The sequence below is a fragment of the Cuculus canorus genome, chromosome 2 (assembly GCF_017976375.1).
Source record: "Cuculus canorus isolate bCucCan1 chromosome 2, bCucCan1.pri, whole genome shotgun sequence".
Lineage (NCBI taxonomy): Eukaryota > Metazoa > Chordata > Aves > Cuculiformes > Cuculidae > Cuculus > Cuculus canorus.
Window position 1 is genome coordinate 125,420,225 of NC_071402.1, and position 25,007 is coordinate 125,445,231.

Below are 25,007 nucleotides of genomic sequence, written 5' to 3' on the forward strand. Positions count from 1 at the left end.
AAGCATTCTCTGGGTTTGTGTCCACCCTCTTCCCAGCCAAGTGACCCTCATACATCAAATTACATAGCAGTTTCCAAGACAGAACCTATTATCGCTAAGTTGGAAGGAAAGTTCAAGCCGTGGTCATGGAGATGAACGCTGGTTTTTCAGGTTCCTGGTGTGTTTTTTTTCCCCCAATCCATCATGTTTTAACAGGTAGGATCTAGCTGATTCCACGAAAAGTTTAGTGCCTCGAAAATAACTGCTGAAAAAAAAACAAACCAGCAACCTCCAAAGCGCCCAGCTTGTCCCTGCTGGCCTCCATGAAGGAGCTCTGAGCGGTGCCGGGTGCAGCTGAGGCTGCAGACCAGGTCGCGGGCGGAAGGCGGTCGCGGGGGCTGCTTGGGGCGCCCCCAGCCGTGTTTCTGGGGCTCTCGGGGCTCTCCCGGGCAGAAACCGCTGCTGCCGGGGTGCGCGACCTGGGCGGCTCGAGTTGCTGTGGGAGCACGGAGGGGAGAAGGCACTGGCTTTGTTTATTTTCCTATCGAGCATTTCATAGACAGGCCAAAAGCCATCACTTGAGATCGGAGTGTGTAAATATCCTTGGCTAGGAAACCTTTCCACCCTGCTCCTGCCCCTTGCCACACGTAGACAGGAACAATCTAGTGTATTTCTTTGAAGTTGTATGAAGCTGTAACCTGGAGAGAAAGGCTAAAAATAAAACAACGCCGGTTACAGGAGAGGTTTTGATCCTGGAACTGGAATGAAGGAACAGCCCAGCCCCTTCAAATTACTGATTCCTCGATCACCCTTATCTCAGAGACCGGTATTAAAACAGCCTCTCAGTGATAAACGATCAACCCCTTTGCCGTGTGGTGCCCTGCTCTGTTTCTTATGAAGAAAGAAAGAGAAAACCCTAGAAAGCCCCTATCTTAGTGCAGCAAAGCACATATTTGTAGCTGCCAGTAAATCCAGGCAGCTTTTATATCAAAATGCTCTGCGCCTGAGGCCAAGTCATGCTGCTAAATATTGCTGACCACTTTTTCTTTTATGGCTTTCATGTCACTTAGCTATTGAAAGTAAGATGGATTTGTACCATTTCTTCACCCTGCTCTGGTCTCCCCACACCCCAGGTCTGCCCAGAGAGGCCATTGGAGGAAGAGCGCCACGTGACAGAGGGGTGCCAATGTTATTCTCCAAGGGTGTCAAGACCCTGTCAGTTTGCGAAATAAATATTGGGAAACAACGAAATGCAAAAAGCGACCTACTACGACAGCTCTGCAATCTATGGTGCCTACCCCTACCAAGGAGCAAATGGTTTCACTTATAATGCGAGTCAGCAGCAATATCCTCCATCTTCATCACTTGTGGAAACTGAGTACCACCGCCCCGCGTGCTCTCTCCAGTCCCCCGGCAGCTCTGTGTCCCACCACAAGGCCAATGACATCAGTGAGAATTGCATGAGGACCCTCCCCGGCCAGTCTCTTCAGCCCCCCGGCCTCACTGACCAGCAGGCCCCGTCACAGCCGCCTCCGGCCCAGCAGCCGCAACCACCACCTTCATCTTCTGCCTCACCATCTCAAAATGCCAGCAGCAACCCTGCCCCGGCCAACTCTACTAAGAGCCCAGCTCTTAACTCGCCCACCATGTCCAAACAGATATTCCCGTGGATGAAAGAGTCTCGGCAAAACACAAAGCAGAAAAACAGCAGTTCCAGTTCAGGTATGAAACATGCTCCCCGCTGTTCCTGGGTACCCCTGGGCTGATCACTCATCTGTTGGGCTGCAGGGCAGCCCTGCCCACCCTCGCTTTGGGAAGGGGAGGGAATGGGAGGGAGTGGGCTGTTTTCCGCTCTGAGTTGACCTCCTCAAGACTTGGTAAAGGGATTCCCACTGTTTGAAAGGGGAGCTCAGTGAGCAAACCACTCCCTGCAAAACTTTCCCCATCTTGCAGGATGGGTCCAGAGTGATTTTGTTTGCCACTTGTGCCCTCCTACACCTATCATGTTTCCTAAGTAATCTTCCCTCCAATAAATTATGTCAATGCGGAGCAGTCGAGGCCTTAAGCCAGAGGCCTGTCCCAAGTACTTTGTTGGCATGGTGCTGTTAGATTAATAAGACAGTGACCTATCTCTGCTGAAGTGTAACAGGAATAAAATAGCTCATAATCACGTGCAGGCAGGATCAATGCCCTGCGTGCAGTCAGAATCTCTTCCTATTTTAACAAGCTGATGGGCAAAGTTACAAGCCTGATAAACGAAAATCATTCTGGACTGCCATAAACTTCATCCCATAAAATATTATTTGAGGGATGGAAGTGTGTACTAATGCTTTTATTACTTGAGGAAGCCCAAATCAGTAACACCAGCGTTAGTTCCAATGCTCAGGGGTTGTGCTTACATTAACCCCTTCCTCTTTTTTTTCTTAAGTGTGCTTTGGAAATAGAGTTTAAGCCTTTAGCGAATGACTTTGCCAATCAGCTTTTTAGAACTTTGCTAACATTGCTGTTTACAGCCTTTCATATTCCGTATTTATTTCATCAAAAAGCAGTAACAGTTAAATACATCTGTATGCCTACATGCAAGCCTAGCCACTGTGTGTTCTTCTTATGTAAATTAAACTTCCCAATCACTACCATATGTTTATGCTAGATGTTAGACATGATAGAAACACTATACCGTCAATTCTATGTTTATATATTATAACGTTGCATATAGATACCCAACCTTCAGGCATCTGTGTATATATCAGGGTTTTTAGAAGAGGAGGGCTGCAGATATTTACAACAATGGAGAAGAGCTAGGTCTTGAAGACTCTGATCTCATTATGTTAACAGAACCATAGGTTCACCTTCAGAGTTTCTAAACTCTGCTCTATTTCCCTGAACATTTCTTACGCCTTTACGCAGTGCTCAAGATTTGTTGTACACTGTTATTCTTCAGGAAAGAAAGTATAGTTATATAGTGACATTAATGAGGTGGAGGAGTCTATTGAGGCCTGTAGGTTGGCATGACTGAACTTGTGCCATGGGGGATAACTCATTGCACATGTGGATGTCCATTTCGTGTACAAGAGATGGACTCTAGAGCTAGAGGTTCAAGTGTTGTTGGCTGTTGTCTCTGGTTGCCATGTCTGGGTTTGCCATGCTGATTCTGTTCTTTGTGTGATTTACATAGGTGAGAGTTGTGCTGGTGATAAAAGCCCTCCAGGGCAAGCCTCGTCTAAGCGAGCCCGTACAGCTTACACAAGTGCCCAGCTGGTAGAACTGGAAAAGGAGTTCCACTTCAATAGGTACCTTTGCAGGCCACGAAGGGTAGAGATGGCTAATTTGCTCAATCTCACAGAAAGACAGATCAAAATCTGGTTTCAGAACCGCAGAATGAAATACAAAAAGGATCAGAAAGGCAAGGGCATGATGACCTCTTCAGGAGGACAATCCCCAAGCAGAAGCCCTGTCCCTCCAGCTGCTGGGGGATATCTAAACTCTATGCATTCTTTGGTAAACAGTGTACCCTACGAGCCCCAGTCACCTCCGCCATTTAACAAGCCTCATCAAAATACCTACGGCATCCCTGCATCATATACCGCTCCTCTTAATAATTGCCCACCTCCTCAAAAGAGATACACGGGGACAGCAGCTGTGACACCTGAATATGATACTCATCCTCTTCAAGGCAACGGTTATGGGAATCCACATATACAGGGAAGCCCCGTCTACGTAGGGGGCAACTACGTGGAGACCATGACCAATTCTGGGCCTTCCATCTTTGGTCTAACTCATCTCCCTCATCCTCCCTCTGCCAACATGGACTACAGTGGGCCAATGGCAAACAATCACCACCATGGACCTTGTGATCCGCATCCAACATACACAGACCTTACCGCTCACCATCCTTCTCAGGGAAGAATTCAGGAAGCGCCCAAACTCACCCATCTGTAAGAGACAGGAGTAACTAAGTGGAACACCAAGCCCCCAACTTTTGGAAAGTACTCACCCTTTCCCTCCCCCTTCCCACCCCCCATGTGCCTGCCCCTCTCCTTCTTGTTTCTTTTGTTCGTTTTGTTTGTTCTGTTTCCTTTGGTAAAAGAGTTTTCTAGTTTATGTGACGTAGCAATATTTGTTGCTTGAATTGCTCTATAGTTTCACTAGTGGATATTTATCTTCTTGAACTGTAGCCTTGTGTCTCACTTTGGGAGTGTGCAGAGGCTTTATACTTTACCTTCTACACTTTTATCAAAACAGGGTATATGAACAAATTTTCTATAAAAGGAATTCTTAAATGTGAATTTGTTCGTACATGATTGATCCCACGGGGAAGCAATTTTTTTTATTGCACTTCTTTTAAATAGCGAGAAAGACATCAAAAGCGCTTGGACAGGGACTCCCTGGACAATTATTAATACGTGTAAGTCTTTCAATGTGTGTATGCTGGTGAACATTCAGATTTATTTATATTTTTTTTTGCAAACATTGAATAATCTAAGTGTTTAAAATTTTATTTATCCCCATTTGTTCATATTTATATATATATAAAAAAAAAAAACCTGTACCCTGAATATTCAGGAGGCATTTACCTGGCCATATGTTAGGTGGCATAGTGGCACGAGTAGGAAATATCATCTGAAAGGAAACCATAACTCCTTCTATTGAAAGTAATTATAACGATGATGATGACGATGCAATAAAATCTGGGAAAAAAAGATCACGGTTTGAATACTTCATGCTTGTAACACTCAGCTAGGCGGAAAGCGTGTGAAGCTGAAAAGGCTAGGTTTGTTTTGAAAGTTATACATTCCTTGCTGCTCACGTTCTGAAAAAAAAGAAAATAAAGTTTTTATTCTGAATAATAAAGAGTTAAGAACATGTTCTTTGCAGCGCAAGGGAAGGGAGAGCCCTTCATGACGTGGTGAGTTGGGAAACTCGTCTGTAAACTCACACGAGGATCCTCTTGCCCACCCGAGGGCCCCGCGACGCCTTTTCAGCGGTTCATAGACAGGGAAAGGGGTATTTTTTTTCCTTCTTTCCAGCGGCCCCTGCCGCCCCCTCGCCGCCGCCCCCCGGCCCCCTCCCTGGGGCTCCGGAGGGAACACTGTCCGCGGGGAGCGTCCCCTGTCCCCTCCCCGGGGGCGTGGGGGTGCGAGTCCCTGTGTGGGAAGCGCATGGGAGCCGAGCGAGGGAGAGAGCCCCGCGTGGGGGCGGAGGGGCCACCTCGTCCCCGAGCTCTTGGTGAACGGGGGGGAGCAGGGCAGCGGCCGGGGACCTAGCCCTTGCATTTAGGAGCAAGGATGGAGGAGAAAGCCCCCCACCCAGCCCCAAAGGCGGCTGGGCCGTGGATGCCCATCACCGCCGCCTCTGGACACGGCTCCTTCCACCCCCCGCCGCCATCCTTTTCACTTTTCTTTGAAGATGTTGATTTTATCTTTTATATCTATATATTTTAAAAAAATGGTTATTTTTCATTTTGTTTTGTGGATGTTTTTTCATTTTTGCTGAGCCGCCTTCCCTCGCAGCCCGGGGCTGTGGGGGAGGGGAGCCTTGCCCTCCCTCTCTTCCCGCGGGGGTGTGGATGTGTGTGCGTGTCTCTGTGTTGCAAGAGGGGATGAGGGGCACACGGTACTGCAGAAGGGGGACTGTCCCGGCCCCAAACAGGCACCCGCGGAGATCTCCGGGCCGAACTGGCTCGAGGTGGAAGGCAGAAACCCGCAAGCATGTGCCTAAATCGTTTTTTTTTTTTCCTTTCAGGTGAAATGACCGTAATTTTTAGATTGAAACTTGAAAGATAAATCCAAATGGACCTTAATAGACTAGGTAAAATATACCCCTGCACGTTTATAAAGACATATTCCTACGTTGTATAGGCAATAACACACGCTGCTCACCATCTGTATCTTTTAGAGCACAGAAAAAAATGTCGCCATTTTGGTCTCATGCTGAAATATTATTAATCTTTGGGCTTTATCTTGTTCCCAGAACCATCGTTGCCTGCTGCTGAAACATTGTCATGCATCCATGAATCTATATAGAGCTTTTTTGCATAAATTGATAAAGCATGCTCAGTGCAAATATACTTATACCGTGCTGTTTATTGTATATATAGATATGTAACCGTGGAAGGAAAGGTTATGTAGTCTGATATTTTCCATTGAAATCTGATTATTACTCAATACAGACCAACGACTGATTATTATTTTATAGGCGAAGGAAGCATTTTTTTTCAACATTGCGAGACATTACTCGTTTCAAATGAGCGTCCGTATAAAATCCAAGCCGGCCCCCCACCCCTCGGATCGGTTAGACTAGGTACAACAAAAGGTAACGGTACCGTCGGTGATCCTTACTGCCTGGCTCCTTTAGCATCACGAATTACATTTAGGAAAACGTTCGAAGAGAAGAAATTTGGCGTTTCGTCCGCCTCCCACTCCGAAGAATAAAAAATACAGGCGATTTTGCCCCCTTCCTTCTAGAAACCGTGCTCGACCCCTTTTTCGGAGCCTGTAGGTTGCAAAGAAGAATTTGTACTTTTTAATTTAAATTTCATCCGATTAAAAGATCTCTCTGGAGGGAGAAGTAATTGATTTGCCCAAGAATTTCACATACCCTCTTCCCCTCTCCAAAGGTTTTGTTCCAGGTGGTTTTTGTATTAGACTGACCACAAGAAACAAATGTGCAGAATAGAGACACCCACACAGGTTTTACTCACAAAGCCTGGTTAAAGTCCAAACCTCTCTCTTTATTATTTGTCATCCTGCTGTTAATCCCAGAATTTTCCAGAGAGGAAAAAAAAAAAAAAAAAAGGAAAAGAAAAAGAAAATAAAAGAAAAGCCCGACCCCAAGGTAGGCACTGAGAAGCAAAATAAAAAACGGACTTTTCCCACAAGCAGCCCAGTCCTCTGGCAGCATATTTTAAAAGCAGCTTTTTTCCTTGTTTACTTGGGTTTCTTGCTCTGCCTCTTTTCTCGGCCACATTTGATCTTGGAAAGAGCAAGAAGCTTTAAATGTGTTCTTAAGGGCCAGTAGCTGTCAAACCTTTTGGCGGCCAAGATTGATCGCGCGCAGACACCACCAGAGCTTTGTTTGGACTAAAAGCAAGAAAATTAAACCCCTTGCATTTTCCAACAGCATCGATATTTGTAAGGCATCCCTTTTGAGGGATTAAATGACAAGTCTTGTTATATATTTTATTTAAACAAGCAACCTCCAAAAAGCCCATTTAAAGCCTCCCAGCCCCTCCCCTCCCCCTCTCTCCAATGCCTTCGCAGATATGCTACATCTTGTGGGTGCATTAACTTAAAACCGATTTTTAAAATGCACTTCGTGTAGTCTCGACACAGACCGATCCGCTGAGTGCTTGGGATCTTGTTTTCCACCCCCTGCCTCCTTTTTCTTCTTCGTCTTCTTCTTCTTTTTTCCCCCCTTCCTTTTAATTACGAAGACGCTTGCCGACCCCTCGTTGGCAGCTCCTAAAATAAAGCAGGAAGGCACCGCATCGCGCTGGCGATGGTCTCCGGCTCCTGGAGGACACGGAGAGCGGCTTGGAAGTGCCTTCCCCACCGGAGCACCCCAGCCTACAAGGAACCCCCTTCCGCGCAGGAAGGCGAGCCCCGTCCGGGCTCCCCAAGGCGGCTGGGACCGTAGGACTCTTCAGGCTGGTGATTGTGCCCATCATTGTCATCGCTCTCCAGATCGCCTCAATCTGCTTGGAAAACTGTGCCCAAAGCATCAAAATTCGAGACTTGCCTCGGCTTAGCAGAGGCGACTGGAGACGGCGGCGGCGAGAGCCAAGCGTCGGAGACGAGTGCCGTCTCTCAAGTCATAATCCCGCAGCGTTTTCGCTCTGCCTGTCCCCGTGAAAACAAACCCGCTACCAGCCCGCATATTTCCTGGTAATCGAAAATACTCACCAGACCCAGCCTACTACGGTTATTAAGCAAATTATGCCAGCAGACTGGAGTATCGTTTGTAAGCTAAGGCACAGGATTTGGATTTTTTTTTAAAGAGGCAACAGTCAAGCGCGTTTGCAGCCTCGCGATTTGGCTCGCCCAGAGAGGTACTCCTAAGGTTATGTTTTACGGTCCAATCCCGGGAAGCCAACTGGAGAGGGAAGTCATGAAGCACAAGGGCTGCTGCCTATGTGACTCTTCCCCTAGAAGCAAGGTTGCTGAGGAAGATCCTGTTAAACAATGGCTCGGCAACGGCGACCAATTACTCTCCGTACTGTACACCCGATAGTCACCAAAAAAAAAAAAGAAAAAAAAAAGAAAAGAAAATTTACAAAAAAAAGGGGAAAAAGAGAAATAAGAAAAAAGGAGGAAAAACAAAAAGAAAAAAAAAAAGAAGGGAAAAAAGCCCCAACTAACCACAAAAAAAAAAAAAAAAAAAAGAAAAAAAAAAAAGAAAGGCGCCCATGGAGGCTGAATCGGGAAGGAGAAACTAGTTTTGGAGGAAGTACTATTCCCTAGGAAAAAATCAAGACCCTCTGTTTCAGAGTCCTGCCTGGGTGCAACTTCTTATGCGGGGGCCTGGCGGTGTCAAAACTTTGAAGATTAATGGATTACTTTGTTAATGACTCAAGGCGTCAGATTGCGGTGCTTAAATGATTTGTGAGGTGCAAAGCGTTTTCCTGACAGTCCCAAACAATGAGAGAAGAGTGTGCGGGTGGAGGCGAGGGAGGCAGCAGGCTGCAGGACAAGCAGCCACACACACACACACACTCACACACTCTCGCGCGGACACACACACACACACACTCGCAGCCTCTCACACAAACATATCCACGCACACGCACCCTCCCCCCGACCCCCGATCCTTTCAGATTAGGACGCCAAGGGGATAGATACTCGAGATATCATTTCCCTCTTTTAAGAAAGTGTAAATAAAGCCTTTCTGGCCCCCAATGAGGCGTTCCTTCCCGACTTTTTTGGATCAATCAAACAGACAGTGGCTTCTTTTGATTAAAGCCCAAATTGTCATTGGGCAGAGGCAATCATGTGACAGCCAATTCGGTCCAATTTCAACCTTGTCTCCATGAATTCAATAGTTTAATAGTAGCACGGTCCCCATACGGCTGTAATCAGTGAATTAGAAAAAAAACACCCCACCAGCGATCTTCTATGCTATATTTTTTTCTCCTCTCTCTCCTTTTTCCTGGGCCTTTCCCCCCCCGAGCCCCCTGAATCCGAGGGAACTTTTTCTCCGCGGGGGCTGCCAGTTGAAGGCCATGAATTTCGCATTTGAGCGAGAGATCGGTTTTATCAATAGCCAGCCATCGCTTGCTGAGTGCCTGACATCTTTTCCCCCTGTCGGTGATACATTTCAAAGTTCATCAATCAAGAACTCGACGCTTTCACACTCGACACTGATTCCTCCTCCTTTCGAGCAGACCATCCCCAGCCTGAACCCCGGCAGCCACCCTCGCCACAGCCGCCCCAAGGCGAGTCCCCGCGGCCGCAGCGGCAGCCCGGGTCCCGCCGGCGCCCCGCCGCCCCCGGAGTACCCCTGGATGAAAGAGAAAAAGGCGTCCAAGCGATCCGCGCTGCCGCCCGCCTCGGCCTCCGCCTCAGCCGCTGGACCTGCCTGCCTCAGCCACAAAGGTCAGTCCAAAAGCCTCGCCGGGCCGCTTTTTTGGCTCCCCGCATCCCCCCGGCTTGGCGGAGGGGCGGGCGGGCTGGGGGGACGGAGCTGGCGGGGCGCTCTGGAAACCCAAACTTTCCCCAAACTTGCTTAACGTGGGATGATTTATTTGAGTTGGAGCTGACCTCTCTTGTCTCGCCGTCCTAGAGTTAGGATATTTGACAGTAATGAAGAGTGATAGATTGCTCCCGCTCAGCTAAGCAGCTGATGCATTAATTATAAATTGCGCTATGGCTAATATAAAGTTTGCTCTGGTGTGGGGAGGTTGGGGAGCTGGAGGCGGTAATTCTGCCGAGGTGGCCGAGGGGCACTCAGCACCGGGCGCTCAGCAGTGCAACACAATGGGTTTGCTGCACCCAAAGGCGGCCATTTTGTTGCAGTTGCTATTTTATGCTATATGGACATATAGATATAGACACATAGGTGCGGAGAGAGCACTCCCTCCACCCCCCCGGGATGCGATCTGCTCGGGAGCTGAAATTCAATCCCTGCATATATCTATTTTGTGTGCGGGTGCGGGTGGTTTTGCTTTCGCTGTTCTGGCGCTGATGCTTTGGGTGCGTGTGGTGGTGGGTTTCTTTCTTTTTTTTTTTTTTTTTCCCTTTTCTTTCTTTCTTTCTTTTTTTTTTGTTTGTTTCTTTCTTTTAACAGACCCCCTTGAAATCCCCGATAGCGGTAGCAGTGGATCTAGGCGGCTGAGGACAGCTTACACCAACACCCAGCTTTTGGAGCTAGAGAAGGAATTTCATTTCAACAAGTATCTCTGTAGACCAAGGAGGGTTGAGATTGCAGCCTTGCTGGATCTGACCGAGAGACAAGTCAAAGTCTGGTTCCAGAACAGGAGGATGAAGCACAAGAGACAGACTCAGTGCAAGGAGAACCAAAACAGCGAGGGGAAATTTAAGAGCCTAGAGGACCCCGAGAAAGCGGCGGAGGAGGAGGAGGAGGAGAAATCCCTCTTCGAGCAAGCCCTCAGCAACGTCTCCGGCGCTCTCTTGGAGCGGGAAGGCTACGCTTTCCAGCAGAATGCCCTCTCCCAGCAGCAGGCACCGAATGCGCACAATGGCGAGTCCCAAACTTTCCCCGTTTCGCCTTTAACGAGCAATGAGAAAAATCTGAAACATTTTCAGCATCAGTCACCCACTGTTCAAAACTGTCTCTCAACAATGGCCCAGAACTGTGCAGCTGGCCTGAACAATGACAGTCCTGAGGCCCTAGATGTCCCTTCTTTACAGGACTTTAACGTTTTCTCCACAGATTCCTGCCTACAGCTTTCAGATGCGGTTTCGCCCAGTTTGCCAGGATCTCTGGACAGTCCCGTAGATATTTCTGCTGACAGTTTTGACTTTTTTACAGACACACTCACCACAATTGACTTACAGCATCTGAATTACTGAGACATTAAAGATGTCCTCTCCAAGGGTTCTGCTTTCTCCTCTTTATTCTTCTTTATTTTCCAGTGAATTAATTTCCCCTTCTCCTCCCTTTTCCTAGTCAGTATTTTCTGTTTATTACCTCCCTCTGCTGTGCCATTTTGCTGTTTCTTACGAAGTTTTAGTAGTGTTCAATTTTAACCTAGCCACACTCTAGGTCCTTCTACGAAAGCAATATATGAGGTCTGTAAGAAAGTGATCATATAGGAATTGTATCTTCACTTTCTTTTTATTTTTGTATTGCATTTAGGATGCGTTGTCATAAGTATTTTTGGTAGAATAAATTCTTGTTTGCTACAAGGAGCTTTCTCTTTTTTTCTTTCTCCCTCTCTCTTTTTCTCTCCTTTCAAGACTGATAACATGACGGGTATTTCTCCCCTCCCTCCTACTCTTAATTTACTAAGAACCAAAATCCAACCTTCTGACGAGCTTTTGGCAATTTAGGACATCCATTAGAGAGGAAAAAACGCTTTCAAATCCTTTATTTCAAGCGCTCTCACAAGGAAAAAAAAAGAAACCAAAGAAACTAAAACCATCCACAGCTTTGATGGAGACCTCTTCCTTTTAATGTATAAATGTAGCATCTTATCTCCGTGAGGATACAAAGCTTGGAAATGCTGAGCTGTAACAAAAGCATGAACGAGCACTTTCTCTGTTACAGACAAAACATGAGACTCAGTAGGATAAGCATCTCCTGCAGAAACTAGCCTGTTACATACCCGAAAGGCTTTTTGGGAGAGATAATCCTGGGGTTTTTTTGGTTTGTTTGTTTGTTTTTAAAGTAGTGCTTGGTTGCCAGCAATCTGTTTCAGGAAGCATATGTTAAAAATATCAGAGCTCACAGAGAACGAGCTTGGTTACTTCTCGTGTGCTGAGCGGTCCAAGAAGTCAGCCCTAGAAGGAGAAGAAATGGAGAAGTTAGTGTCTCTAAAATCAAAAGGGTGGCAAGAAAGCAAGGGGTAAAAAAACATTCAGGGAGGAATCAGCCCCTCACTCGATCCGTTTGAGGGGAGACGCGGGGGCACAGCCGAAGTTGTTTTTCGGTTTAAACCTTTTTTTTTTTTTTTTGCGGGAGAAGGATCGATAACGAAAAGGGCAAACTCTGACTTTAAAGTTACGATTTCCTCGGAGCTCCTCACTCTCTGCTTGCGGTAGCAAAGATGAGCTTTGAGAAATCACCTTATCGCCTGCCGCTCGGCTAGCGGCGTCGCAGGACCCCGGAGCGGAGGGTGAGCCCCGTCCTTGGAACTAAAACCGAGCAACAGATGCCAGAGGGGCTCTGCCGCTCCGGGGCCAGGGAACCCTGGGCGAGTGCGATTGCGGCTCCCTCCGTGCATGTGAGCGTGTTTCATTACACAGGCGAGTGCGGCTTGAAAGGGGGGGGTTTATAGTCGGGGTTCTGCTGCCCGTCCATGCGAGGAGTGTTGTCTCCCAGCTCTGCAACACGTTGTGGAGCCGGGATGCGTGGGTTATTGCTGGAAGGGCTGAACGCAATTCTTCCGAAAGTCATAAATCAACCTCTTTCTATGAATGAGGATGTCATCAAAGAGATCAATTGCAGGAACACATGCACAAATAAAAATCCTCTTACGTATTTGCCGGGGCTGGGGATTCCCGTCTAAAACCATTAAGTGAGAAGGCGTTTAGTCATAATTCATTTTTATTGCTCTTTTAAAACAACAGCTTGGCTGAGCTGCGGGCGCGGCGAAACCTCGGCCCTGCTTCTTGTCCTCTCTGCTCCAGCCCTGTCCCTGCAGAAAGCGAGCAGCCTCACCGGCATTTTAACCCCTCTGCCACTGGCTTAAATTGGACTGCAATGTGCACGTATGGCTTGGGGTTTCTTTTGTGCCCAGATTTCTGGATGTTTACAACACTAAAAAGAAAAAAAGGAAAATACGCAGCACGATTCAAATTTCTGGCAAGCATCGCTTAAATAAATGGGGGGATTCAGCGAGCAGGAGTCGCCTCCAAGTCTCCCGGTGAGCCCTGGAGCCAAAGAAGGGGCACACTCCCACGGAAAAGCCCGAAGCGCCGGGATCGCCTCCTCGGTCCCAGTCTCGGGGCAGGAAACGTGGAGAGGAGCCACTGAGGGGCCGGGCTGGCCTGCGGGCAGGGGGAAGGGGCAGCAGCTCCCTCTCTCCAGGCTGAGGAGGAAGGGAGGGATCCTCTCTGCTCCGGCCCTTCTCATGATGTTGCCCCCACGCACAGTACAGGCAGCAAACCCCCAAAGCCTCGCCAGAGAGACAATGCAACAAAGAGACAATGGTATGAAAAGGGAGGAAAAAAAAGGATTTCAGGATGCCGGAGATTGTGAGGGATGTGCTGTGATTCGGCAGAATTTATGGGTAAAATGGATCTATTTATAGTAAAATAAACATTTTTTTTCTTAGACTGCTGAAAAGACACTGAAAAGATGCCAGCTCCTTTATTGGTAAACAGTCCCGATGGCCTGCCTTTTTTTCTCTGCCTTACACAGTATTTATCACAACTGGTTTACAAGAATGAAATAAATGTGTTTACAGCCATAAGCATAGCCAAAATTGGTGCAGTATAATGTCATAAATGCCTCTGGGGTGTTGTTGTTCTTGTTCTCCACCCCGCCCCCCTGGAGTTTAAGAAACCAAACCTTTCCAGAGGGCCCTTAACCATACGTGTTTATGTAGTGAATCAGAACAAATAGAAATATTGAGGGCACACGGGTAGACACGTGGTGGAGAGAGCAGCCCTTAGGTTTTGGCTGGCAATAGAGAGGCCATGGGGGTGGCACGGGGTAAGAGATGACCTAATAGCAGTAGGAGAGCCGTGCACTTACAAGAGGATGTTGTACTTCATGTGGGAGGGAGGAGCTTAAGGGTTTGTGTGTGTGTCCGTGAGCAGAGAGTGGTGGAGGGGTAGAAGAGCCTTTTGGATTGAAATCCAAGCAAGAACCGAGCGTGAGAACAGAAGGACGTAGAGGCCGGCTAGGCGTGCACCTGCAGAAATAGAAGGGGCAACCCCTCCTGGGACTGGTGGCGGGGGATATAGCTTTTTATCCATCTATCCCTGATATTAACGTCTCGCAGGACGCCTCTGTAGCTTGTCGGTGCCGTTCTCTCCCTCTGCAGACGGGTGGGTGCCCCGGGACGGACGGATGCCCGGCCTTTACCTCGCCTTTCCTTTTCCGCATACGTAAACCGAACATGAGGCTGCAACCCACCTCCCACCGCCCTCCCTCCTTCTCTAGCCATGGATCCTCTCTTTTTTTTTTTTTTTTTTTTTTTTTTGTCAGGTTGGAATGGGGAGAGGTCGGTTTGTGTCTGTGCTGAGCGCGGTTCCCAAGGGTCCTGGGGCCGCCTCTGCCTCTGGCCATCTGCCACCTCCTGCCACCGCCGGCCCGGGCGGAGGAGAGCGGGGACAAAGGGGCCCTCTGCGGCGGGCCCTGAGCCTCCTGCCGCTGCTCAGTCCCTGCCCCGGACCCCCTCCTGGCAGAGCCGGGCTGCGACCCGCGGCACCCCGGGCATCCTTCCCCTCACCTGGTCCCCGGGCGGACGGCAGGAGCACCGCGGGGACCCAGCAGATGGGCTGCGGAGCCCGCCGCCCCCCGCCCCATCATCCATCCCCTTGTCCCCGGCTCCTCCTCCCCTGCCCCAGCCCCGGGCTGGCGCGGGTGAGCCCGCCAGAGGTGCGGGGGGAGCAGGGATGCCGGCCCGGGAGAGCACAATGGTCGTCAGTCCCAAATGCTACTCATTTCCATGTTAATGTCCGTGGCCGCCTGGTGATGCGGCTGGACAAGCCCCTTTAACTCTTGGCGTCGCGTCGCGCTGGGACTGCAGCGGAGCAGGAGCCAGTGACATCTCTCGACCCTATACCCTTACCCATCCCAATCCCATCTCCACCCCTATCCACACCCATATCTTCGTCCTCATCTCTGGTCTCCGCTTTATCTTCATGCCCGTCCCTATCTTAATTCACATAGCGTTCCCCAACCGTGTCGGCGGTCCCATCCTCATCCCCACCCCTAGGGCTGATGCTCTTCCCTGCCGCCCTTCCCCCCAGCCACCGCCCCGTATCGTGGATCCAGCCGCCCCCCCGTGGCCCCGGCAGAGGGATGGGGGTGGGTGGGGGGGCGGCAGAGGTGCCCAGCGCCGTCCTGTCAGAGCCGATGGCGCTGGAGGCGCCGGGACACCCAGCAGCACTCACCCTGGAGGGGACGGGCCGGTGGGCTCGGCGGGACGGGCGCAGCCTCTAGGTCTCTGCTGCCTTCACCTCTTATCCGGCGGGCGGGACCCTGGTGGCAGCGGGGCGACAGCCCGCCCCCCCCTTTCCCCCCGGGGGGCCGCCACCGCCCTGCCCCGCGGTGCCGCGCCGCGCCGTGCCGCGCCGTCGGAGCGCTCGGCGTTTAAATGCCCCCGACGCGGCGATCTATCAGCGGCAGGAGCCGGGAAAGTCCCGCAGGCGCCGCAGCCATTGGCTGCCGCCCCCCACGTGCCTGCCCGCTGCCTGTACCTTCGTGTCATTTTCCTGCCGGCCCCATGGAGGAAGTGGGAAAGTTGGCGCGGCCCCGCCGGACGCTGAAGACCCGGTGGCGGCGTGACAGAGGGACGCGGCGAGGATGAGCTCCTTCCTCGAGTACCCCGTCCTCGGCGGGGAGCCGGGGGGCTGCGCCGCCCGCGCCTACCACCCCGACCACGGGATTACAACTTTCCAGCCCTGCGCCGTCAGCGCCGGCAGCTGCAGCGGGGAGGACCGCTTCCTCGCGGGCCGCGGGGTGCCCATCAGCCCCCACCGCCACCATCACCACCACCCCCCGGCACAGCCCGCTGCCTACCAGCACCACGGCGGCCTGGGGGTGTCCTACGCGCACCCCGGCTGCGGCCCCACCTACGGCGCCCAGGGCTTCGGAGCGGGGTACAGCCCCTACCCCCTCGGGCAGGACGCGGAGCTGGGGGGCGGCTTCCCCCCCTGCGCCCCCGCCGTCTACTCGGGGAGCATCTCCTCCTCCGCCGCGCAGCACCCGCACCAGGGCTACGCGGGGGGCCCCGCTCAGTACGTGCCTCCCCCCTACGGGCAGGAGCAGCAGAGCCTGCCCCTGGGCACCTACAACCATGCCCTGTCTCCCCTCCACGCCGGCCACCGGGAAAACGCCCGCTCCCCCTCCGCCGAGACCTCGCCGCCGGCGCAAACCTTCGACTGGATGAAAGTGAAAAGAAACCCACCCAAAACAGGTCAGTGGCTGGCGGGAGGGTCGGGACGGGCGCCGCTCCTCTCTCTTTCTCCCTCTCCGCCGTGGGTACCCCGCGGGGCAGGTAGGACGACCCGCACCTCTGGGAGCAGCCGCAGCCGTCTGCCCGCGGCGCTGGAATCCAGCACCGCTTATTCCTGACTCCCCCTCTCCCCCTCTCCTGCGGTCATATTTCTTGTAATTCATAAACCACTTATCAAGTTTCGTCTGACACTAGAGGCTGACTCCAGTTTAGCACCTCGCATTCCATCACTCACCCTGCCGGGGCTTCCCTCTTATCCTAAGAAGTTCTTGCTCCCTATCGCTTAGCCCGTGTGGACATATTGATTACGTCGCCTATAAATCATTTGCGCTCACTTACCGCTGCATGTCCCCTCGCAGGCAAGGCTGGCGAGTACGGCTTCGTGGGGCAACCCAGCACCGTCCGAACTAACTTTACCACCAAGCAGCTCACCGAGCTGGAGAAGGAGTTCCATTTCAACAAGTACCTGACCAGGGCCAGGCGGGTGGAAATCGCCGCCTCCCTCCAGCTCAACGAGACGCAGGTGAAGATTTGGTTCCAGAACCGGCGGATGAAGCAAAAGAAACGGGAGAAAGAGGGGCTGCTGCCCATCTCCCCTGTCACCCCCACGGGCTGCGAGGAGAAGGCAGAGGACTCCTCGGAGAAGTCCTGCTCGTCGCCCTGCAGCGACTCACCTGCCTCCTCCGCCTCGGACACGCTCGCTGCCTCCAACTGAGACCCGACGTGCCCCGACGGCCGCCCGTCGCGATGCCCCTGTCACCGCAGATCGCGTCCCTTCGCCGCGGTTATTTCGGTCCGTCGGTCGGTCCGTCGGTCGGTCTGTCTCTCCCCAAGAGGTCCCGGCGGGCCAGACCCCCCACCCCCGCCAGCCACCGCCCGGCCCCGGGGTTGCCGGTTTCACCACCCGCCCGCTTCCCAGCTGCCGGCACCTTGGTGCCAAGAGATTTTCTTTCGCCCCTCGAACCCTTTTCTGCTGGAGGAGCTGTGTTGGCACACACGTAAGGGTTTCCCTCCTCAGCTGCAAGGACGCTCCTCTGAGTTTCCCTGAGCGAAAGACAGGTGATCTAGGGTACATAACCTCATGAAGAGATGCACTATTGCAAGTGTTTACACGACTAATAGGACTTTCATCCCCTTAATTTAACGTATTCTTCGTTCGTGTCTATGAGTTTGTTGCTTGTAAATACTTTGTCCCAGAGATTTATCTTTTTACAGATTTTTCTAGAAATGACATTTCGATTATCAGGTTAAGCAGGGTGAGTGCATTCGCCAAACTGGGTCCACTTTTATATTGGTAAAGTCGATGACCATGTAAAGTAAACGTCTTAAGCTCAAGCAGATACCTCAAAAAAAAGCAGCGTTATTTCTTTAAATGTGACAAGAAAAGGCTTCAATTGCACTAGGTTTTGTAAACCTTACTCGGTGTGCTTGCCCCCACCCCCCAAAAAACTTCTGGATTATACTCAGCCAAAGGGTATAACTGTCCAAAAGACCTCACCTCTTCCTATTTTCACACTAACCCTTCTTTAGACTCGATGTCTTTTCAGCCTACTCGTGAATGTGACAAATGGCCAAATGAATGTATAATTTCTGTGGTTGGTGTCTGGACCATTGCATGACGCACCGTGCTTTGCTGTGCTGCGGGTACACTGAGTTCTATCAGTTATCGTGTGTGAGCAAAATGTCCTCCTGATTTTCTGTACAATCATAAAAGGCTCTGGGATTCCACTGGTGATGGAAGCCAGGGCAGGATTTACGGGTCCTTATAATGTCTGTAATAAATATATTCCACTTTCAGGTAGCCCTTGTCTGCCTACCTCTGCGTGACGTCAGAGCTGAGTCACTGGCTGGACTCAGCAGTTTGGTTTCCCTTATTTTCTACTGCTCGGGCCTTTCCACGGGGGAAAGGGAGGAAAAATCTCCCAGCGTTACTCCTCATGCGTTATTTTACCAGGGGCAGAACTCTGGCTTCCCAGCCTGACTCATAACACCAAACTTCTTCCTTTCTTATGCTCAAATAACATTATTTGTAGAAAATATAAGGCCCTCTCCTGTAACCGGGAGGAATTTATGGTCCCGATCTATTTCTGAAGCACAAATACGAGAACTTCCTGGGTCAAGTGCTAACCTTTTCACCTCGGGATGGATGCTGACACTTACATAAACAGAGCACGCTTCAAAAGCCGAAACTGTCTTCAGCCAGTCTTTCCTCACATCGCAGGCCCCTCGCCAAGGGCTGCACTTTTAATTAGCCCTGAAACTAAGCTGCTGCGGCTCCTCTCTACCCCTCCCCGCCCCAGGTTGCCATCCCCAGTGGTTGGTGGGTGCCAAGGTGGGAGATGACTCCCAGGTGCTTGGCAGTGGTGCTTCTGCCGTTAACCCCAGCCACCACCACTTTACTTCTTTTTTTGGAAAAATATCAAATTCTCTCAGGTAAATATCATAACATTTTCAAGAGGTGTCAAATGAACTGCGGGATGGGGTCGATGAGAGAGTGTGTGTGGAGAAATCGTGTGCAAGAGGGAGCAGAGTCATGACGGAGGGTTGTCTCACGTCACTTCTGCCTCTCTAATTTTAGCGCAAACAACGCACACCATCCCCTTCACCATGCCCATGTGCGAGGGCAGTGCTCCCGGGCTGCTCCCGGGGCCGGGCTGCCCACGCAGGCTCGGTTTTTCGGGATGCGCAGCGAGTCAACGAAGTTTTCTCCACTTCGGTGTCAACAGAGACAAGCCCTGATTTGCAAGGCGCGGCGGGCATATCAAGAGCTGAGCTATCTGCAAGGGAGCAGGGCTGTCTCCAAAGACTCCCGCCGATCCCTCTATTTCTTTCATTTCCTCGCCTGCCATATACTTTACCTTTTGTTTATTAGTGTAAAGACACAAAGCAAAACAGATGGCCTTCTTCCAGAGCCTTGGATGTGTTAAAGTGACATTTGCATGCCAATGAGGGCATTTCAATATCGAAATCTGGATCTAAACATTGCTGGAATCCGGATCTGCAACACGGCTCCCCCGGTGTTGACTTTATGTGTTAGAAAGAGTGGCCATAAATTATAGCCTAAATGCGGGAGACAAGACCCTTGTCAGTGCGCCAATCTGAGGTGAGCGATTCATCGGCAAAGAATCCCGTCTCCTTACAAGTCCAGACCCTGCGTTATCTTTTTTTTCCCCCCTGTAGTTCCCATCGATTTCAAGGAAAGACACCCTAAAACTCCCGATCCTGGCTCATTTAGTTAGCGTTACTATTATTTCGATACGATCATCCGCTCGGGTCACGGTGTGAGGGGAAGAGAAATTAAAATCTCTACCTTAGAGTTTCTACTACAAAAATATAGCTAAAAATATCACAGCATGCTTTGGCCTGATGGAGATACTAATTTTTCCTTCAGGTAGTAGAGATCCTTTTGTTTCTACACCTTCTAAAATTTATTTTAATTTTTCTCCATAGCGTCTCAGAGGAAAAAAATAAAGAACACCCCTCCGAAAAAAAAAGCAAAAAAAAGCAAACCGCGTCCAGATGTCAACCGGAGTTTAGCATCTTCCTATCATACTTAAGGCCATTTCTGCTGTTCACTTTTAAAGTTTACTTTTGGAGGCTATTGAGATGCTCTGGTGTTTTCCTCTGGGGCAATCAGATTGAAACCGATCAATATTTACTCAGTCTGAAAGGGCTGTTGAAAAGGCAGCTAACAACAAACTGCTTAGCTGCTCTCCCCTCTTTAATCTCAGGTTCACCGAAAGTTCAAGCAGAAATGAATTCGGTGATGGGTCACTTTAGAATAAGTCCCAGTGGTTAATCTCACAGCCTTGGTAAAGGCAACAATTACAGAGCCATCCCTCTCCTTCTCGCTGTCTCCCCAGCAGCGGCAACTTTTTTTTCTCATTTTTGCCCAACAATTTTTACTAAATCTTGACCGTTTTCCGCTGTTTTGCGGAGAGGGCAAAATCCCGGCGCCGGAGCAAAGGCGGGAGGTACCGCGGGTGCGGGAAACAAGCCCGCCCTCAAAGGATCCAGCATTTTCATGGGGCAAAGGGAGGGATGCTCGGGGCTTTCTCCCCGGCAGCTACTGGGGGTGACTGGGGGGCTTGGGATTGGAGTCGCGCCCTACAGCTAGAGGCGCTGGCGGATTCACAGGGTTTTAACTCCCCTCTCCACCCTCGACGGAAAAAGATTAGAGAGAAATATAGACAAAACGGTACGGACGTGGCTGCTAATTGCAGGGACTCTTCAAAGGCCAAAGTTCACGTAATCACTGCATAAATACATTCTTAATAGGGATTTATTAATACCTCTCTAATGGCAGCTCACGTTTGGGCTATAGACTCGAGCGGGTTTTCACCAGCAAATTGCTTCTCAGGACCTTCCTCCTCCCAGTGCCCGGGCACTGCCTGGGGACCGCGGGCACGAAAGGCGATGAGCTGCCGGCCGGGCTACGGGGAGGCTTCGACCTGGGCGGGAGAGCCTGGGTGTTGCAGCGGGGACGTGGGGGCTGTGATGGTTTTTTGGGAAAAAGGATCGTTTCGATTTTTTTTTTCCTTCGTAAGCTCTAGGAGAAAGATTTCTTGTTTGTTTTCCCTTAGCAACTAGCGCTGTGCGGTCGCAGTGAATTAGTAACCACAATACGAGAGTACATAAATAAATAAATACTATATTAATAAATAACAATATTATGTATTAAAATATTTATTTTTATTTATTTTCTTTCCTTTCTTCCTTTCCTCTTTCCTTCTTTCTGTCTTTTTCTCTTTCTCTCAATTTTTCTCTTTCTCTCACTTTTTCTCTCCCTCTTTTTGTCTCCTTTTTCCCTTTCTCTCTTTCCAAGGCAAACATTCTTTTCCTCCCCGAGGCACACTGCTTGGCCGACTTTCACTGTTAACGTTATTCTTTTATGGTTTATGTGTCATAAAATATTACAGGTCACAGTTACTCCCGTTTCAGACTCAGAAGGACCATTGAAATCAATAGGAGCTCTAGGGAAAAGAAGTCTTCCCTTTTGCCCAGGAATTTTGGGGCAAATTTTGTTTATTTAGATCATGCGAGGAGTCCTCTTAGCCATACAACTTCAAAAGGATTACATATTTCAGCAACACGAGCAGAAGCTGGCCCGGAAAAATACTTTTGCGCTATTTTTTTATAGAGCAGTGACATATTTCAAGCATTTGCTCCACACGGAGAATGTTTCAGCCACGACTTTTACAATTGTTTTGGTTTTCCGATCTACTTTCCTTAAAAGTGTGAGTTTTGTAAAGCTAAACCAGGACTATCGATTCTTATAAAATCGTGGCCGAATAATGATCATCCTCTGTTCCGATGAAACCAACAGCAGTAAATGACTTCTCCGAGTGTCAAATACAAACTCAACGTGTTGCAAGATTTTCCCTACTCCAGAAAGTAGAATTAACAGTATAAAGAAATCAAATTAAACCAAATAAAACCCCAAACGAGGCAGGTCGAGCAGACGCGAAGCCACCCTCAGCCACAGACACTTTTGCCTCTGTTCACATCGGGCTAAGATGTGGTGTAGCCAGCGGGAAGCGGAGGAATTAGGAAAAATACAGGGGCTCAGGGACTGTTTGGCTCGCAACAGCTGTAGGAAGTGTCCGAGCTGTCGGGAGCCGGGGGACCGCCTGCCCTGCCCCGCTGCTGCCCGGCTCCCCTGCTCTGCGCAGCGCTGGCTCTTTGCATCCCACACACTTGGCTTTGCGCGTAGGCGCTTGTACATTTTCTAATTCTAACCTACGCGACGTTGTAGCCGCTCGCCACCACAAAAGAAGAAGAAAAAAGGAATGTGCTATCGATTACTAAAAAAATAAAAATAAAAATAAATCCAAGGAATTATCTACTTTGACTGAACCCTTCGCTAACACATTTTGTACGGATCGATTGCAGCTGTCTTCGGGTTTGCTCTTCGGGAAATGACTAATACAAGGGAAATTCGTTGTGTGCATTGTAATAACAACGGAGGGGGGCTGCGCTCCGCGCTTGGCTCGACCTCCTCCGTACCCGGCTCTGCGGGCCGCTCCTTCGGGCCTCCGGCTGCAGGGAGGGCAAACCCCGAGCTCTGCCGGGGGAGTGTCCCGGTGGGCCCTGTCCTGCCCTGCCGGCTGGCTGCGAGCTGCTGGGAGTGAAGCTGCGGCCGGCTGGCTGCTCCTGGAGTGGCATCGCAGCGCTGAACCCGGGGTGCTGCTTCTGATCTCCTTTGCCTATTAATACAGCCATCACCAAATCCCGGATAACCTCCTTTTCCCTCTGTCAACACCCCTCTGCTCCATCCCGTGCTGAAGGAAGAGGGATGGGACCTGCTATCGGGGTCCTGTAGCAAGGGGGTGCCCCTTTTAGGGGTAACTTGGTGACAGATGTTGACGTTTCTAGGGAGCTCCGTAAACAGAAAGTTGGACTGGACTTTTTCATAGCCCATGTGGTTTTCATCATTCCCCGTCAAACTCAGACCAAAGGCAGAAGCTTCCCTCTTCACACTCCTCATTCCCTCTCATCTTCAGCAGTCACTCAGCCCCGGTGACATGGAATAAAGAGCAGAGAAAACACAGGAGACCAGGTTCGTTAAGTAATAAAAAGGGATGGGGGTGAGGATGAGGCTGGTGGAAATGTGGGGCAACGGAGGAGCAGGAATCTCTCCTCCACCGCGTGCTAGCGAGCCTTCAGGTGCAAAGCACATCTGTGTAAATCACAGACTCTGCCTGGGGATAAATCAGGGGGAGCACATTGGAGGAGTCTCAGTGAATAACCACTTGTCCAGACTTCTCACTACATTCAAAGTTATGGAAGGGATGAAGTCACAGGGGTGGGGATTTCTACACAGTTTTAATTGAAACTCCTCTATAGTAATAAAACAAATCTTTTCCTTGATTTTTGCAACAGGTCTGCTGCTTCAGCTAACTCCAGTGCAAGATATCGGTTACAGTGGAAATGCCACCCGCAATTCAATTTGTATTCTTAGCATAGTTGTGAAATATTCCTGCTAGTACCCAGCAAAGGTGAAGACTTTCGTCAGACTAGTCTCTTTGCAGGAAACCAAATCCCTGCGGCACAGCTCTGTAATGTCAGTGGATTCAACCTCCATGCATGGTTCTGAGGACAGACAGGTCGTAAAACAAAATGTATTGGCTGGGGTAGTGCTGTATTCCTCATGCTGAGTTGAGAAAAAAAAAAAAAGTAAAAAAAACCCCTAACACTGTCTAGAAACTGAAAGGTGATCCCATCCAAGCTGAGCCATCAAAAAGCCACACATATTTCACTGTGCAAAAATGTTATCTTGGAGGAACAGTCCTTCCAGCAAATGGTGTTAGCATGAACAATATGTTTAGACACGGTATTGGGTATTGCAGAAAGGCAAGACCCCGTGGGGCTCTGTAATATATTACACCCCTCCTCAGATATTTCATTTTTTGTATTTCTGACAGTGCTAGCAGGCAAGGCGATGATCATGGAAACAGAGAGTGAGGCAAAAAGAGTCTGAGAAGACCTGTCCTCTAGTCAGAACAGGATGAGGAATTACACACCTCAGCTCAAACTGTGCTGGAGACGTGCAAGGTCTTTATGCATAGGAACAGTAAGGTTTCCCCAGAACTTCTGTTCACTTAAAGAGGCATTAACTGAGGTTGTTTTCAGTCAGCTCATGAACTGAAAGATATAAGTGTTAGCAGAGGCTTGTACCTGACCACAGGTTTACATTGACTTTGAGTGGGACCTGACGTGGCCCATTGCCCAGGGAGATTCAGCTCACCTGAGACCCACAGGTCTGCAAATCTAAAGATTAGATTTATTGAACCTGGTAATCCATCAGTAAAGAGCTTTTCTCTATTCAGATCACACCTTTTTCACTTCAATATTTGAATGGCACAGTAAAGCATATAAGGAGCGTAGACAAAAACCACTAGAAATTCTGCTGAGGCCTCTCTAATGAAACAGTTTGATTACAAATCAGAGGAAAGACTCTATAAATCCAGATAATCTCCATGTAATCCCCTTTTCGAACACAGTTATCTGTTTTGAGACCAGCCAGCCGTGCAGGTTGGCTCCTGCTTTCGCTGGAGCCGTAACAGAAGACACACCTATTACCTTGGGCTCTGGATCAGGCCTCGGCTGCAAACTCTGTATTCAAAATTTCCCCTCTGCTTTGCACTGAGAAGACAGCAGGGCAGGCCGTGCACTGAAAGCAGAGGAAGCCTAACAAGCAGTCTACTGTTCAGACATTCAAATTTTTTTTTTCACTGTATTGGAACTATTGCAGTGGAATCCTGTCTGTGGAAGAGGAAAGTGACACACTCAAAATATTTGCTCTTATCAGAAAGAACGCTTTTGCTCACCCTATCCAGTATGTGTGAATCAAAATAAATGCAGACCATTGAGGTTTAAGTAAAAGTCTTAACTTCAACCTTAACTATGATCCTATTCAAACTACAGGAACAGAGGAAGAGAGGAGGTGTCTTAACCGTGATGAAATACAGACTACATGATGTGACTCTTCTGCAGACCTTTTTCATCAAAATCAGTGGAATTTTGCCATATTATAGACAGGATTTTTTGAGCCACTAGCCATTTTTCAATATGACATTTTGCAATTTTAAATAATAAGTGAAAATTAGTTACCACAAATGCAGCTTTTAAAGGAACAGTGAGCCTATGTTAACATTGATTTCTCTCTGTGTGTCTCCTTCTTTCTTTCTTTATAAAACTTATGTACTCTGTTGATACAACG

The 25,007-nt window shown here is 49.5% G+C and overlaps 2 protein-coding genes across 18 annotated transcripts in view; both read left to right on the forward strand.

The window, feature by feature from the left end:
- The window catches only part of LOC104059153 (homeobox protein Hox-A3), a 51,363-nt gene extending 40,035 nt beyond the window's left edge, over positions 1-11,328 (forward strand). For 8 of the 17 annotated variants that reach the window (XM_054058283.1, XM_054058288.1, XM_054058287.1 and 5 more), the window contains 3 exons: positions 1,113-1,701; positions 9,359-9,569; positions 10,283-11,256. In XM_054058283.1, the coding sequence (XP_053914258.1) occupies positions 1,230-1,701; positions 9,359-9,569; positions 10,283-11,006 (1,407 nt within the window). In that variant the 5' untranslated portion in view covers positions 1,113-1,229 and the 3' untranslated portion in view covers positions 11,007-11,256. Of the gene's footprint in view, positions 1-1,112; positions 1,702-3,154; positions 5,217-8,384; positions 9,570-10,260 lie in introns of those variants that run through there. The other 9 variants (XM_054058289.1, XM_054058298.1, XM_054058293.1 and 6 more) reach the window with 3 other exon arrangements.
- A 4,294-nt stretch (positions 11,329-15,622) lies between these two features.
- HOXA1 (homeobox A1) lies at positions 15,623-18,076 on the forward strand. Its single transcript, XM_009560792.2, has 2 exons — positions 15,623-16,246; positions 16,645-18,076. Exons 1-2 carry the CDS (start codon positions 15,634-15,636, stop codon positions 16,998-17,000), a joined length of 969 nt encoding a protein of 322 aa, XP_009559087.2. The 5' UTR covers positions 15,623-15,633; the 3' UTR covers positions 17,001-18,076.
- The last annotated feature ends 6,931 nt before the right edge of the window (positions 18,077-25,007 follow it).